The sequence below is a fragment of the Sus scrofa genome, chromosome 14 (assembly GCF_054392235.1).
Source record: "Sus scrofa isolate SSC_HxYL_T2T_F1_AM1 chromosome 14, Sscrofa_HxYL_maternal_Yorkshire_Landrace_v2.0, whole genome shotgun sequence".
NCBI classification, from domain to species: Eukaryota; Metazoa; Chordata; class Mammalia; order Artiodactyla; family Suidae; genus Sus; species Sus scrofa.
In genome coordinates this window covers 154364036-154380368 of record NC_139396.1, presented here as the reverse complement: position 1 = coordinate 154380368, position 16333 = coordinate 154364036, and the positions used below count along the sequence as shown (strand labels likewise).

General features: G+C 51.2%; 1 protein-coding gene across 46 annotated transcripts in view; it reads right to left on the bottom strand.

Annotated features, from left to right (window-relative positions):
- TACC2 (transforming acidic coiled-coil containing protein 2) overlaps nucleotides 1-16333 on the bottom strand; it is a 227829-nt gene that overhangs the window by 128925 nt on the left and 82571 nt on the right. For 3 of the 46 annotated variants that reach the window (XM_084992641.1, XM_084992639.1, XM_084992640.1), the window contains exon 1: nucleotides 1742-2367. The exons of 37 other annotated variants lie outside the window; for them this stretch is intronic. In XM_084992641.1, coding sequence (XP_084848767.1) covers nucleotides 1742-2265 — 524 coding nt within the window. In that variant the 5' untranslated portion in view covers nucleotides 2266-2367. Of the gene's footprint in view, nucleotides 1-1741; nucleotides 2371-16333 lie in introns of those variants that run through there. 6 more of the 46 variants (XM_084992637.1, XM_084992642.1, XM_084992636.1 and 3 more) reach the window with 5 other exon arrangements.

The following is a 16333-nucleotide window of genomic DNA, read 5'->3' as shown; positions in this document are numbered from 1 at the left end:
ATGGAGGTGAACGGAGGGGACCAGAGGCCAGCTCTGTCTAGCTCTCCCGAGGGGCCCACCGGCACCGTGGACCTCCATCAGCGGGAATGCCATGGTGCCAGGCCTACCTGAGACTGGGGAATTAACTTCTGAGGAGGGACCAGTGACAATGCAGGAGCCAAAGAGGAGGCTCTGGGTAGCTGAGAGCTGGCTGCGGTATCTCCGCAAGGAGGGCGGTCCCTGACCTATTTCCCGCTCCAACTCGCCTCAGAGGAGAATGCCCAAGCCCTGGGCACAGCCTGCAAGGAGCCCCATGGGAATTCACCCCCTTCCACACTCCTGCCCAGCACAACTGGCCCCATTCTCTGGGGGGGAGCTCCCAGCTCCACCTCAGAACAGGAAAGCCAACCGCTTCAGGAGGTCTCTCATGCCACAACTGCCAATAAAACTCTCCCTCTGAGTGCCATCACCTGTCCAAATGGGTCCCCTAAAAACACGAGCGAAGACTAACTTTGAAATACATAAGTGAATCTGGATGGATGAAAACCACGATGAAACTTAGCCTCAGGACAAGACCCCAGACACAGTCATTCCCAGTTATAACGAAGACAGCTTTTGAAATATGGCCTCAGTAGGGGATCCTAGAGAAACAGGAACAGAATTCTGTACCTGGTAACAGAGCTGCACCTTACTCTGCCCTTAAACAGGTAGGAAATTGCACTAGAACCCTTACTTCTCCATGAAATACGAGAGAAGGGGCTTGGGGCAGTCACGTGTGCATATGCATGGCACACTCACCCCCACACCAACCAGGCCCCCAGCTGCCCTTCCCGAGGGTCGGCTTCTATTTCCACCGCCCCAGCCCAACTCGGAGACGCATTTTCAGTTTCTATTTCCGTTGTACCTCAGCCCACTCCCACGTTTTCCTGTCCTGGCATTTGACAGAGGCAAAAGATAACAGCAATAATATCACGGTGACGACGATGCCATTTTAAGGAAAGACAAGCCCTGCGGAGGACCACAAAGGTTGCAAGCACACCATGCAACAGCTTGCGGCAGAAAGCGCTCGGGACCCGCGCATGAGTCACTACGTTTGAAGTCGCATTTCCAGGACATCCGTCCGAAGGCAGAGGAAGCCCCGGCCCCGAGGCCTCGGGAGCCAAGGACGCCAAGGGGAAGCAAAGGCGGGTCACGTGGCGCGCCCGAGCGCTGAAGTGCGCTCGCCCGGGTGACGTAACTATTTGAGAATTTAAAAGTCCCAAACTCGGAGAAAATCCAGCGCAGTTTTATGGCTAATGCACCCGCCGCAGTGGCCCACCAGGGGAGCGCCCGCGCTACCGGGTGGGACCACACCAGCTCGGAATGAGCCCAGCGGGGATGGCGCAGGGCTGGGTCCTGGGCGGCGACCCCAACCACGGATGGTGACACTGATCGCAGGCACAAACCTCGGCTGCGGGCGGGGACCTCCACCGTGGGCGGGATCTCAGCCACGGGCGTGCACCCGGACCTCTGGTGCGGATCCCAACCCGCCTCACCCGACGGAGCTTCCCCGGCAGAGAGACACACTTCTCTGCCAGCAGGGGACACAAATGTGTCTTCAGCACTTTCCTCCCCTCAACCAGTCCCTGCTGGGGAAAGAAGAAATGAGCTTCGGCTACTTCTAGCACGCCTTTGTCTGGCGGCCAAGGTCCTGGGGACGCGGGTCTCCGCCTCGACCCCGGGCACTCGCCCTCCCGCTTGCCCTTGGCCGCGGCGCACTTACCAGCCGGGGGCGATCGTGAATGGCCCGCACGGAGCCGCCTTCCTTCGGGGACGCAGCTGCCCAAGAGCCCCCGAGAGGCTGCGGTTTCCGAGCCCGGCGGCGGCGCGGCGCGCGGAGTCTCTCTCCACCGCCCGGCCCAGCCCGGGGACGCAAACTTTCCCGGGGCAACGGCGCGAGGCGGGCGCGGGGCGGCGCGGCTCCCCGGAGGGCTCGGGCCAAGTTGCTGCACAAAAGGCCAATGAGTGGGAGCGCGGCGGCGGCCGGGCCAGGCTCCTCCCCCAGCCCTGGGCGCTCCGGGCCGGCCAGCGCGCAGCCAGCTGCTCGCGCAGGGCGCCCGCCGCGCTCTCCTCCCGGGCCAGGAATGCGCGGGGCCGGCCGCGGCGCGCCCAGGCCACCGAGGGGCCCACGCGGCGGCGCGCCCACTCGCCCCGAGGCCGCAGCGCGCGCCGGGGACAGAGCGACCGACGGACGGAGCCGCGGCTCCCGAATGCACGGGCGACTTCCTCCAGGAGTCTCTGAGTCATGACAACTTGCTACACTTCGGAGTTTTTCCACGGCGCTTTCCACTACTCATGGCAGCGCAGGACGGGCACCGGCGTGTGAACTGGCCGAGAAGGCCAAGTACAGGCCGGGGGCCCCAACTCTGCCGTCCACGCCCGCTTCCTCCGCCTCTGCCCGAGGTGAAGGGGTGGGGTCGGAGGAGGTGAAGAGGGGATGCCGGCCCGCTGCCCTGCAGAGCCCCAGCAAGAACTGCGGATGCCCGGCTTGTTCCTGGAGCCGAATCCTGGCCTGCCTTCTTCACCTGCCTAATCCTAACGCTGCTTAACCACGGATCCTCAGAGCGCCCTGCACTCTGCAGCTGGCGAAACCTGTTGCCAAGCCTTCTCCTGGGCTGATGTACCCTCTAAAACGGACGGAAGCGAAACCCAAACCCCTTCCCGCGGCCATATTTCCAAAAAGCACATGGGTTTCTATTTGCGAGTTGTGGGTTTGGTCTTGTTTTTTCCCTTATTGCACCCCAAATCGACTCCTTCACTAACAGAGACCTCTCCCCCAGAGTGGCACTTACCTGCCCGCACCACTGAAACGAATCACTTCTCTGGAAATTTCTGTATCTAGGCCCCAAATGGAGAAGAGCCTGAGGCTCTATGTGGACGCCAGTCTTCCTATTTTAAGTTTAGTGTCAAGAAGGCATTGCTGTATTTTATATCCACTGGGACCAAAGGGCATGAGACTCACAAATGACTCAAGTCTTCCTTTCCTCCTCTTAAAGACACAGATGCCCGAGGCTTTATGGCCCCAAATGAGAATTCTCTGTAGAATAAAGAGACTTTTGTCGCCTTCCACTAAATTATTGTTTTTGTTTTTTTTCTTAATCACCATGCTTCTGGGAGTTACACTTCTGATGGAAATTTAAATAGATTCCTTCTTCACATGCTCATCCTGGACTCAATGGCATAGTATCAAAGCACCCATTTGACTAGTGTGACAAATAGGCTAATGTCGTCAAATGTACACCATCAGCTATTGCAGAAGTGAGAGCTGGAGTGCCTAGTCTTCTGTGTCCTGCTGCCCTCATTCCAGGTCATACCCACGTACAGTAAAAACATGCCCACTCCCTCCTTGCAAGGTTGAGCATGCCACTTAGGCAAAGAGCCAAGATGAATTTGGGATACCATTCCTCTCAAGTGCAACAGCCCCTCCCTAGTTGTCAGATGGATATCCTTCGTAATACGGGAAGGGACCACTATGCTTTGAAACCTATTGGTGTGGCTGGCAGAATGCTGCCCCCTCAAGGATGTCCACAAAGATGACTGAATATATTAATTGACAGGCCAAAGGGGAATTAAGGTTGCTAAGTATTTGACCATAAAATAGGGAGATTATTGCGGATTATCCTGGTAGGCCCAGTAGAATCACAAACGTCCTTAGACGTGGAAGAGGGAAGACGAGAGTAGGAGAAAAAGAAGTGACAAGGGAAGCAGAGTCAGAGAGATTTGAAGATGCTGTGTTGCTGGCTTTGAAGATGGAGGAAGGATACCATGAGCCGATAAATGCAGGCAGCCTCCATAAGCTGGAAAAGCAGGGAGACAGATTTTTTTTTTTTTTCTGGGGCTTCCAGAAAGGAACATAGCCCTGCTGATTTTAGCCCATTGAGCCCCATGTGAGATGTTTTATCTTCAGAACTGGGAGAAAATAAACTTGTATTGTCTTAAGTCATGAATTTTGTGGCCATTTATTACAGCAGCAACAGGAAACTAATACAGTACGTATCTGATTATTACTGTGATTTAATCTCCTCTTTGAAGAATTTTATGAAAGCATCCAGAGTCTAAGACCATTTGTTGCAGGAGAAGCACTCCGGCAAAAAAAGGCTTGACGCCAGGACCTCTCCGAGGTATCATCCAGCTCAGAGCAGTGCAATGATGTTTAGCAGCTAACCTGGACAAAGCTATGATCCAGTGTAGGACATACTCATTAGAAGGCGAAGTCCAGGGCTCTCAACATCATAGGAGCTTGATATTCAAATTGCATGGCGTGTGATAGGGATACATGCATACCAGAAAGTCTCAGCCAACTCACACAGCCGTGGTCCTAGCGTAGCCAGAAAGGTTGCCCTGACAGTAAACTTGAAAGCTGTAGTAAATGTACATTGCCTGTCTCCTCTGCTTCAGGTCAGGGCAACAACACAATACCCTCTTTATCTTCAGCTTCTGCATCCACTGAGTCAACAAACTGCAGATCAAAAATATTTGGGGAAAAAATTCCAGAAAGTTCCAAAAAGCAAAACTTAAATGTACTGTGTGCAGGCAACTATTTACATAATATTTACATTGTATTAGGTATGATAAATAATCTAGAGATGATTTAAAGTAAATGGGAGAATGTGTGTAGGTAATACTCGAATACTATGCCATTTTATATGACACTTGAGCATCCTTGGATTTTGGTATCCACAGGTGTCCTAGAATCAATCCCTCATGGATACTGAGAAGTGACTGCAATGGTACAGAAGAGGACAGACACCTGCTTATGCCCTTTGTCTTGAGTTACCTGCAATCTACAGAAAAAGACTGAATTACAGGCAGCAAAGATGTGCCTTAGTAATTGCATCCATGACTGAGTCTTTACATCCCAAGAATTTCTTCGTTCTCAGTACAAGGTCAAGTCCTCTACAGAAATGCAGTTAGTGTTTTCGGCCCAGTGCAACAGGTGTTAAATGATCTTCTCCAGAGTCCTAGGTTTCTAGAGTTCTCTTAAAGGCTAACTGGGAGGCACCTGCAGCTGGAGCTGTTTCTCTTAAATCTGTCCTATCTTTGGGTTCCACATAAGATTTTGTGCGCAGAAAAGGTTCATCTGGAGGGAAAGGGAAAAAAAGAAAACATGCATACACTGCTTTTTAGAAAAGAACTTGTGTTGTTGGAATCCTGGAATCCAACCTAAGACAGAGAAGGAGAGTGACACACCCAAGGTCAAAGTCCCCATAGTGACAGAGCAGGTATCAGGAAAGGAGATTTTTTTTAAAAAACTTAAGTATAATGAACTTTATTATATTAACCTGTTATCAAGTCATGGCCAATTCTGCTGTATTCACATGCTCACTTCCTCTCTGCTACCCAGATTATTTTAAAGCGAATCCCAGACATCATCATTGTATCAGGTAATATTTCTGTTTGAATCTCCAAAAGGCAAGGACAAAGAAGGGAAATTTTGGAGCTTGCATCTATATTCTCCTTGCCCCTCAGCCTGCCCTCAAGAGGACCAGCCCTGCTGACGAATCACCTGTAACCTGTGAATATTAACAGGCAACAGCCACAAACACCAGACTCATGGGTTTAAACTTAAAGCATGTAAGACTCCCTGAGATTCTGGTTCAGGAGGTTAGGAAGGGGCTCAGGAATGTGCAGTTTAACAAACATATTCTGGATAATTCTGATGGAGATGTTTTCCAAACCACATGGGGAGAAATTCTGAATCTGAACTTTTGTGTCAGGCGTGGATGGTTGCCTCCAAAACTGATGTTCCCTCTCCTGTTTACTTATTAATGTTCCAATAATTAGTTTAGGTATGGTCATGTGACACACCCTTAGCCAATGAAATAGAAAGTCAGCTGTGCTTCTGGAGACATGCTCCTTACTCCTTAGAGGAGGTAAAAGGCCACAGTTCTTGTGTCCTTCATTCAGCCTTTGTCTTCCTGCTCTGACATTGACATTTGAGGTCTGATGCTTGGAGCTGCTGCAGCCAGCTTGAAACAATGAACGTGAACATCAACCAACACTCTAAATTAGGGCGGAGAGGAAGATGAAAAGGCTAATGAATGACGCAGCCTTGGAAGTGCCCTGCCTCTGGACTTCCTGTGGGAGAGATGATGGACCTCGTATTGTTGTTTTCTTGTATTGGGTTGTCTGTTACTTGCAACCAAAAGCATCCTGAAAAGGCTGTCAACTATAAGGCTGAGAAGCACTCATTTGGTCCATACTAGACCTAAGGCTACAGAAAAGAATGAAAACCACAAAGCAAATCAAAGATCCTTTGCCAAGAGTGTCTTCAAAAAAACAAAAGGCAAATCAGTGCCTAGGAAATACCCCTGCCCTGTCCACCAAGCAATGCTTTGCTATGTGTTTGCAGCTTCCTTTAACACTCTGTTGTGGCAACAACATTTTGCTTTGGCTGAGAAATGATAAGCCACTTGAAAAGCAGGAAGCCAAGCTGGAAACCTGTGCCCATATTTGCCAGATACATAAATAACCACAAACTCATCTAATAGTCACTGGGCCTGGTTCCAAGTGCCCATGGGTGTGTAAAAGTGTGTAAGACAGGACCCAGCCTGGACAGACAGACTCATGCCAGAGAGGCAAGAAGCAGAAGTACGGACCAAGAACACCAGCAGACACCAGGTACAGTTGATGGCATTTAGAGCAGGAAGGCGCAAGATGTCTTTATATCAGGACACTGAAAGGAAACTCCAGTCTATCCAACTTTATCCATTCTAACTATGGATAGACTGGCTTCTGCCCCACAGGACCAAGGGCGCCTCCCTGGACCGCCAACGCCACGATTTCAGACCTGAAGAAACCTGGGAAACAAGGCCAGAGACGGGAAACGTGCCAGGCTGGCTGGTTAACTGATGGGGGGTATGTGATCCCGAAGGACGAAAGTCAAACTCTCCCATGTCAAAGGACACACCAGCTCCTGCTGGGGGTGGGCATCTAAATGGAAATTCATCTCACTTCTTGATGGGCACCCACGCGGGAGGCAGGCTATGCATGTTGACTTCAGAGAATCACAGGGCTTCTGCTGAGGGCACCCGCGTGTGGCCACACCAATTCTCCTGTATTCAAGTGCTTCATTCAGTCGTTCGAAACTACTTCTAGACTACCTGTTACCTTCCTGGCCCTGTGCAAAGTCAGAAGCTTCATGGTCCCCTGCCCACTTCTACACATGGTTCATGGACTGGCTGCCACATGACAGAAATGTAAAAGCAACATTGCCATCAACCCTGCAAGAGGTTTGGGATGATGCTTCCACATGAGGGAACCTTTAAAGTGAGTTTTATGAGCAAGGAGGTGTTACCATAGCAAGGTTTCTAACAGGAGGGTATTTTAAATAGTTAGACATTGAAAATGTTTAGGGAAACAGACATAATTAGCACACCAAACCCCTTAACTTCACAGATATAACCTAGAATGAAACAAAAGGACTATATTGAAATAAAAATGAAACAATATAAAGAAAAATAGTAGGTAGATATAAGCGATACACAGATGTGGTAAGAGCCTTGAAAGTGGTACATGGGTGACTTCCATCAGTGGAATGCTGAGCCAAAAAAAAGAAGGGAAATGGACTTGGAGATGAGAAGTAGAATGTTCTGGGTAGTGGGAATGAAACCTCTTCTTGAATATAACCAGTAACTGATTCTGATAGGAAGCATATGATTAAGTCATTCAACAAACATTTTGGGGGCACCTGTGATATGTTAGGTACTTCTAGGGGCTAGGAACTAGGAGAGAACAGAAGAGAGAAAATATTTGCCCTGGTGGAGAATATATGCTAGGTAAGTCCCAGCGGCCACCTTCATCAATTACTAAATGAGAGCCCAAGACAGTTAGGGCTGTGAGCTGTTTTAACCCTGTAATGCCGGAGTGCTGTCTCTCAAACCAGCCTGTCTCCCCAAGGGCAGAAGAGCAAGCCTTCCTCGTGCCTGCACCGCCCCCTCCCCCCGGCACCCCGCCCGACCTCCCTGTTCCCTGAGCCCCTTCTCCAGAGCGGCAGCATTGCAGGGCTTCACCCAACCATCAGAAACCCAAACCGAAAGGGCATTTTCACCTAAATGATTATCCTGTCATCCACCAGCTTCGAAGGGTGACAAAAATGCCAGCCACCAGACAGCGGGCACTCTGCCATCCCCACTTAATGATCAGGTCCCAAAAACCAAAACGCCAATTGGAAAACTTTTCCAAATAACCACTCTAACGTTAGCTAACGTCTGTGAGCTCTTGTCCTTAGCAGACAAAGGAGAAAGCAGACTTGGAGTGATGAGTCTCACCCAAGGTCACACCAAACAGAGCCAGGTTCAGGCACAGGTTGTGTGTCTGTGAATCCAAACTCCTGACCAGTCCACAGTGACAAAGGGCTAATTTCAGGTTCTTTTTATATACTGGGAACGTATCAGCAGAGGAACCCAGGGCCGGTGTCAGGCTCTGGCATGGGAGTCCAGCCCTCACACGAGTAACATAAGATACTCTTCAAGAGTTCCCATTGTGGGAGTTCCTGTTGTGGCACAGTGGAAGTGAATCCGACTAGTACTCAGGAGGATGTGGGTTCGATCCCTGGCCTTGCTCAGTGGGTTAAGGATCTGGCATTGCTGCAAACTACCACGTAGGTTACAGATGTGGCTATGGCTCCAATTTGACCCCTAGCCTAGGAATTTCCATATGCTGAAGGTACAGTCCTCAAAAGACCAAAAAAAAAAAAAAGAAGAAGAAGAAGAAGATTCACTTCAGTAGTGACTTCTGAGGAAGGTTTTCTTCTTTCTAGAAGGAATCACTGAGCTAAGTCCTCACATTCCATGAAGGGCCATCCAAGCAGGGAGGTACATTCCTGAACTGCAACCCAGAAAAATGTAGCTGGAAGGCCAGAGAGAGGTATCGGTAGGCAGGATTTCGGCCTTCAAAAAATTCAGCTATGGCCCCCGCCCAGGCGAAGATGAAATGTCAGCCTGAACCCAAAATATATACAGAAAATGCGTGGGGGCATTTTCTGCCTCCTCCAGAATTTCTCCTCCAGAATTTCTAGACGTGGCTTTGGAATTTTCCTTGAGTGCCCACAAAGCCCACTTCACACAAGGACCTCCATTGCTTGGATGTGTACTCAGCTGAGCCTGTATTTGAACTTGACCTAGTCCTGATTTTAAGTAAGTCACTGACTAAATACAAAGCAAACTCTGCCTGCTGTACCAAAAAAAAAAACAAAAAAAAAACCCCACAAACAAACAAAAAAAACACCTTCTTGGAGTTCCCTTGTAGTACAGCAGGTTAAGGATCTGGTATTACCATTGCAGTGGCTCAGGCCACTGCTGTAGCATGGGTTTGATCCCTAGCCCAGGAATTTCCACATGCTGTGAGCACAGCCAACCTCCCCTTAAACAGTCTTCCCTAAGAATCAGAGTCGGATGTCTGTGTCACATCAAGGCAGTGGTTGAAGAGAGCATCTGATAAAACAACCACCGTCTAACAGGTTTCCAGGAACCACACCTTGAGCAGCATGGCCTAGACCAGTGGCTCTCCAGGGGCACTTTGGCCCCCCATGGGATGTTTGCCAGTATCTGGGGGCACTTTGTTTTTTTGCTTTTTAGGACCACACATGTGGCATAGGGAGGTTCCCAGGCTAGGGGTTGAATCAGAGCTACAGCTGCTGGCCTACACCACAGCCACAGCAATACAGGATCCTGGCTGCGTCTGCCACCCACACCACAGCTCACAGCAATACTGGATCCTTAACCCACTGAGCAAGGCCAGGGATTGAACCTGGGTCCCCATGGATACTAGTAAGATTTGTTAACCACTGAGCCATGAGGGGATCTCCATCTGGGGGCATTTTTGATTGTCATGACTTGGGGGATGCTACTGGCATCCAGTGCGGCCAAAAAGCCTACTGCGTGCAGAACTGCCCTCCCCAACAATTCCCCAGCCAGAAATGTCGACCGTGTGGAGAACCAGAGACCCTGCTGAGCACAGCTAGCCTGGACCTTCATGTCGGAGGCCCTCGGTTTGAGTAAATGAATAGAAGAATGACTGTGTGATTTATAGCTGCAATGATCTTGCTGTCATGTTCCTGAACTAACCGGGCTAATAGATTTGTGTCTCTCTTTTGAGGGAAGCACCAAACAAATAGATACACCCTCTATCTGCTGGATAAAATAAAATCAATCTACAAATAGTTGTTGCGACCCTGCTATGTGCAGCCCATTGTGCTAAGGTCTAGGACCAGCACAGATCTTGACCTCGGAGGCCTCACCCGCAAACAAAGACAGATATGCTTTGGGCGCTTGCCTGGCCAGCCCCTTGCTAGCACTGTCACACAATCCTCCAGAGGTAGGTACTGACTTTATACCCATTTTACAGGTGAGGAAACTGAGCCCTCAAGTGATTAACTTGACTGAGGTCCTAACCTGAAAAAGGAATAAAACTTAAACCCAGGTTTGTCCAGCTGAAAATACCCAGGTTTGTCCAGCAAAGAACGAAATCCTATACAAACCATAATATATTTGCTTAGAATATATTAAGTCAGGTTACACAGAGCTCTCAGTTATTGGGCAGGGCTGGGGGGAGGGTGTTCCTGGGGAGTTGGAGGGTTGACCAGGTGTTACAGGCACCACACTTGCCTGAGCCCCTATGGACTCATGAACAGGAATGTGGCTCCCTAGGAGTTCCCTGGTGGTTCAGGGGTTAAGGATCTGGCATTGTCACTGCTGTGGCTGGGGTCACTGCTGTGATACAGGTTTGATTCCTGGCCCTGGTTATCCACATGCCACCAGTGAGGCAAAAAAAAAAAAAAAAAAGGATGTGGTTCCTAGAGAGAAAAGAAGTAGGGGGAGGAGTGAGGCAGGCAGCGAGGTCACCCAAGGACAAGGGTGTGTGAGTCTGGCCAGCATCTCTCAGCCACTCTGAAGTTTCTGCCTCTACTGCCTTTAAAGCCAGGCTTGCCCCCCACATTTACGCATTTCTCCAATTCTTATACCAAAGGAAAAGGGGTTCAGAAAAGAAGACATCAAATGCCCTTCATTAGACTTGTAGAGCCTGTGGTTGTTGGGGACAGCTGTAGTTCCCAAATGCAAAATGCAAAGGAAGTTTCTGAAAATCAAAAATGCCCTCCCCTACCCACCCCGCACCCCTGTGTGGGGCCATTTCTACAGAATCACTGCTCTCCACTGAAGATCAAATATGAATTAAAGACGAGGTATAAACAGCAACTCCACAGGGAGCCTGGTGGTTTCTAAGATAAACTTCCCATCTTGATGCAAAAACAAAACTAGACCCTGCAGTGATCAAGAGTGTCTCATGCCCCAAGGATTCGTGGCCCAACTGTTTGTAAAGAAACTTGAAACGGACTGTGGTATCCTCTGAGCGTTTCCTCCAGAAACAGCTCACACAAGACACACTGGCTAGAAGGAGATGAAACTCGCGTTTCGAGTTTTGGCACAACTCTCTCCTGAGTTGACTCTATTCAGAGACTTCCTTCCCCATCAGCAAGCACCCACTGCCCAAATCAGGGCGAATTAGAGAACCTGAGAGCGCTTGTCCAACCAGCTTCTCCTCGTGGTTTTCCCGCAATCCTACTGCAAATGCCATCGGCCACCTTCAAAGGGAAGCCAGGGTCAGCAGAACACAGAGGCGGCAGTTTGACTCATTTTGCAAAATAGCTGGAGCGAGCCCGCCTATGAAGCTTTCTTAAATACAACCCAAGGATGAGATTACTTTAAACCATGGCCCCCACCTCCAGAGTGGGGGCAGTGGTCAGTTCATCCCAGGGCCCCCGGGGAGGTGCTTGCTGTGTGCAGGAGAGGTAACGCCCATTGCAAAGAGGACTGGTCTTGAGGTCAGAAGCACATTATTCCCGATGAGTCAGACCACTGGCCCCCCTGACAAGCTGTGTGGCCTTCAGGAAGTCGCATACCCTCTCTAGGTCTCAAGCTTCTCATCTGTAAAATGAGGAGCTTCGAAATCCTTCTGGTTCCAATATTTCACCACTGCCCATGCCTGAGCCAAGGTGACACCCAGCTCAAAAGAGGAGCGTTCCTGCTACCAGGCCTCAGGAGCCAGGGACTGCCTGCCCCAGACACCCTTCACAGGTGGCCTCGAGAGGCAATCTGACCTAAACCGAGACCACGAGCCCCAGCCTGTCACTCTCCCTTCATCCAAACTCACTCTGGCCATGCACATTTAAATGCCAGCCACTTGGTCACCTGCAAGGGGGGAGTCTCCTTTTTCAACTATTGTTCGACAGCAGCTGGCAGTCAGGCAGGGCCAGACATCTTTCAGCCCTGCCCCTTCCTCCAGCAGCTCTGGGATGGGCTAGCAGCTCAAAACATCGTGCCAAGATTTGTCCCCTAAGACGCACTCAGAGCTTGCGTTCCTCACCCACACAGGCGCTCCCGCCCTCCCACAAATGTTAGGCTTCAGTCTCTGTGCAGCCACTCTTGGCAAGAGGTTAACCCCAAAGCCCTAGTCTCCCCAGAGAAGATAATTCATTCCCCGTGTGTGCCTAATGGCTTGACTTCACATCACGTATAATATTATGCCACGGGGGTGGGGGGGGGAGGCTGTTGGCCATGGAGTGGGAGGTAGCCTTAGAGGGTAGTGACACATTCCAAAGAATCCAGGACAGATGCAAATGAACTTGGCACATGTCAACTCCTTGTGTCAAAGCACAAGTGTATCCCAGTCACCTGCCTTAATAATAGCATTATTAGCATACAAACGATGCTAGAAGTCGTAATGGCAGTGATCAAAAAAATTACCCCTGCTGCTGAAGTGCTTACTGCAAGCCAGGCAGGCCCTCTGCTAAGCTTTTTCCATACATTATTTTTATATAATCTCCCTAAGCGCTCTGGGGTGGACCCTGGCTTTATACACATCATACAGGTGAGAAAACGGAGGCTTAGAGTAGCTGAAGAATTTGCTCAGGGTTGGAGAGTCTGATGGAGGAACCAGACAGTCGACCTGGCCATCTGCCTCTGGAGTCCCACCTGACCTGCTTTGCTGGGACAGGAAGCCTCCAGCTGATAGCAGGTTAGGTTGAATTATTCAGCAAGGGCTCATGGCGCGCCCTCTGCGCACCGCGGCGGGTACTGGGTGCTGGGTAACCCGCAGCCGTGTCTGCAAGTCTAACCTCCCCAAAGAAACACGATCGTGACTTATTCTTGGCCGGAGGCTGAGGCCGAGGCCCGTGCTCTGTAGAAATGAACACCACTGTGTCCGAGCCACCGTTTCTAGACGGAGGATCCAAGTTCGTGACACCCACCTCCCAATCCGCATCAGAGGACACCGAGGCCCAGGGAGGGGGACAGTCCCTTGGCCCAGGCACGCAATGAGGAGACAGGAGCTGGTGGACAACCTGAGCCCCCTAGAGGGTCCTGACCCCTGGGCTGGGAGTCCACAAACCGCAAGCATCACTCACCGGCAGTGTGTCTGCCCATCAACCTGCCCACCTACGCATTCAGCCCAACCCTCTAACCAAGGGCGGGGCCAGTGCCCAGTGTCCCAGCTCCTCCCTAACCAGGGAGACCTCGGCTTCCCTTCTTAGCACCCGACCCGGGTGCATGGTGGCTGGGAGACTGAGCCAGCCATGGGGATGGAGCTGCCTGCAGCCCCCTGCTCCCCGACGTGCAGGGACCTTATCTATGGCTCTGCAGTAGTCCCACTCCCTGCTCTGAAGAGCTGGCTTTGTGCAGGGCACTCTGTGTCTCACTTATAATCCTGTTTAACCTTCCTTTAAGTCCCAAGAGACATCATTGGCCTGTTTATCCATGAAGAAGCTGAGGCTTGGAGAGTTGCCTGGTCACCCAGCATGGCCCACGAGTCGGGAACAGATTCGAACTCCAGGACCTGAGATCAGATTTGAACTCCAGGATCTGATGCTCTCCTGCCTCCAGTCTGATGGCATCCTCAGCCTCACTTCTGGCCCCTCCTCCTCCTGCCCTCCACACTCACCTCTTGGGGGCCTGCCTCCCTCCACTCGGGGTGCTCCTGGCCTGAGAACTCGGCACTGCACACCGCTGTCCTCTCTCTGTGCTCCCTGCCCACTCCTGGGCACAGACGAACCCCTCCCTTCGATTTTTCTGCCCAAACACCCTCTGACTGCAGAAGGAAAAGGCATTAAAAGTCTGGGTAATCAGACTTGTTCGCGGGCCCTCCCTGGAAACAGAAACACTTGCGCAGTCTCCCTCTGAATCAGCAGGCTGCTAAAATATTTAACGCCGTACGACTTAGCAGGCCCTGCGAAGAAAAAGGAGGCTGAGATGCAGTTAGCTGAGGCCTGCTGACCCTGCACACCCCACAGCAAGCCTCCTTCTCACCCGGCCAGCTTCTCAGGACAAGGATGGTACAGAGATGGCAACTGGCATGCGGTTTCCTGCTGTGGACCCATGTCAACTCCCTCCCAGCCCGGTGGGCACTTTGCAGGTGTGGCCAAGGGGGAGGCGTGGGTACAGAGGGCTCTAGATTAAATGTTTGGAGTCAGTTGACTGGGTCACCCGGGCCTTTTTTTTTTGTTGTTGTTGTTGTTGTTGTTGTTGTCTTTTTTTTGCCATTTCTTGGGCCGCTCCTGCAGCATATGGAGGTTCCCAGGCTAGGGGTCGAATCAGAGCCATAGCCACCGGCCTACACCAGAGCCACAGCAACGCAGGATCCGAGCCGCGTCTGCAACCTACACCACAGCTCATGGCAACACCGGATCCTTAACCCACTGAGCAAGGCCAGGGATCGAACCCGCAACCTCATGGTTCCTAGTCGGATTCGTTAACCACTGCGCCACGACGGGAACTCCACCCAGGCCTTCTTAACCAGGTCTGGGTGTGACGTCACACTGGCTAAGCCAAGGCTGCCCGTTGGTCCAATGGTGAACCTCCTTGGTTCTGGTACTGGGGAGATGCCACGTCTCCTGGTGGTCAGGGTTGCCGGGCACTCGTGCCATGGATATGCCCCAGTCTCCACTCTGGCTCCTCAGCCACCTGGCTTTCCCACGGCAGGGCTCTGGGCGGGGAGGAGCAGGCAAGGACTGTCCTAGCACTGGCTGAGCTTCACCAAGCCCCTGAACCCTGCGAGGGCTTCATGCAGAGCCTCATGGAATCCATGCTGCTGATAGGGATGATTCAGCTGTCAGGTACACATGACGAGACTATGTCTTCAAGTTGGGCTGTCCTTTGCAGAGGCCACCACCCCATGTGGCTATTTCAACTTCAGGTTTCATTAATTGAAGTTAAATAAAAGCCACAATTCAGTTCCTCCATGACCCTGAAACCACATTGCCCTGAAACTGACCCTAAATTTTCAAGTGGCCTCATTTCAGGTATATAGTAGCTGCATGTGGCTAGTGGCTGCCGTACTGGATAATGGAAATACAGGACATTTCCATCATCCTAGAAAGTTCCAGATAGCATGTCTTAGAGGGTAACCTCCCCAAAATTCCTTCTGGCTGATAAGTTACTCATCAGGGATGCAGACCGTATCCCTGGACTCGAGGTCTGAAAAACTCTGCAGACGAGAGATTCTTGTCCCAGCCCTAACCTCATTAGCATTCTGACCTTGAACAAGCCACATCTCCTGGCCGAGCCTCTACTTCCTCCTCTGCAGAAGGGGCAGACAGCCTACTCAGGGTTGAGGTGGGGATGAAAGAAAGGGCTGGCTGTGGCAGTACCCGGGCCCAGGGGCAGGAAGACGTGAAAGGGGACTCCCGGTGAGTATTCTGTGTTGGGCACTCTAAACACAGTGGCTTATTTAACCCTCGGGATTTCGTGATTCCCTTTTACAGGTGGGTAAACAGGTTCGTCAAAGGTGATGCCCCTGAGGTCTCAGACCTAGAAATTGAGCTGGAACTTATCTGCAGACCTTGAGGCCCATGCTGGTTCCACACAACAGAACTCAATTCTACAGTCTTTTCTCAGAAGCCTAGAAACAGGCTGAGGGTGGTGGGCGTTCCTCCCTCCTCCCTGGGGCAGGTTCTTGGTTCAGCCCAGGCATGTGGGGAAGGGTGCCGTCGGGGGCCAGAGTCTGATTCTAGTTCTCCTGTCAGACAGCTTCCTCTCCCCTTCCCTGGTCTGAGTCCCAACAAGAATGCACCCAAGTTTCCTTCCAGATACCCGGCTAGAGTCTAAAATCCCCATTTCTCAAACATGGCTGCTAAAGAAACCTGCATTCTGGTCTAACACAGTGGCTTCGGCCAGTGGCAGTAATGAGCAGCTCTAGTAATGAGCTGGTCAGTTGGGACACATTCATTTGCAAAATCACCACCTTGCCCTGAAAGTGGCCAGGGATTCTTAAGTGGCTCTTCCCTTTTTAGGTCAAGGTGCAGCCTAACAGGGCGGAGCAGCTC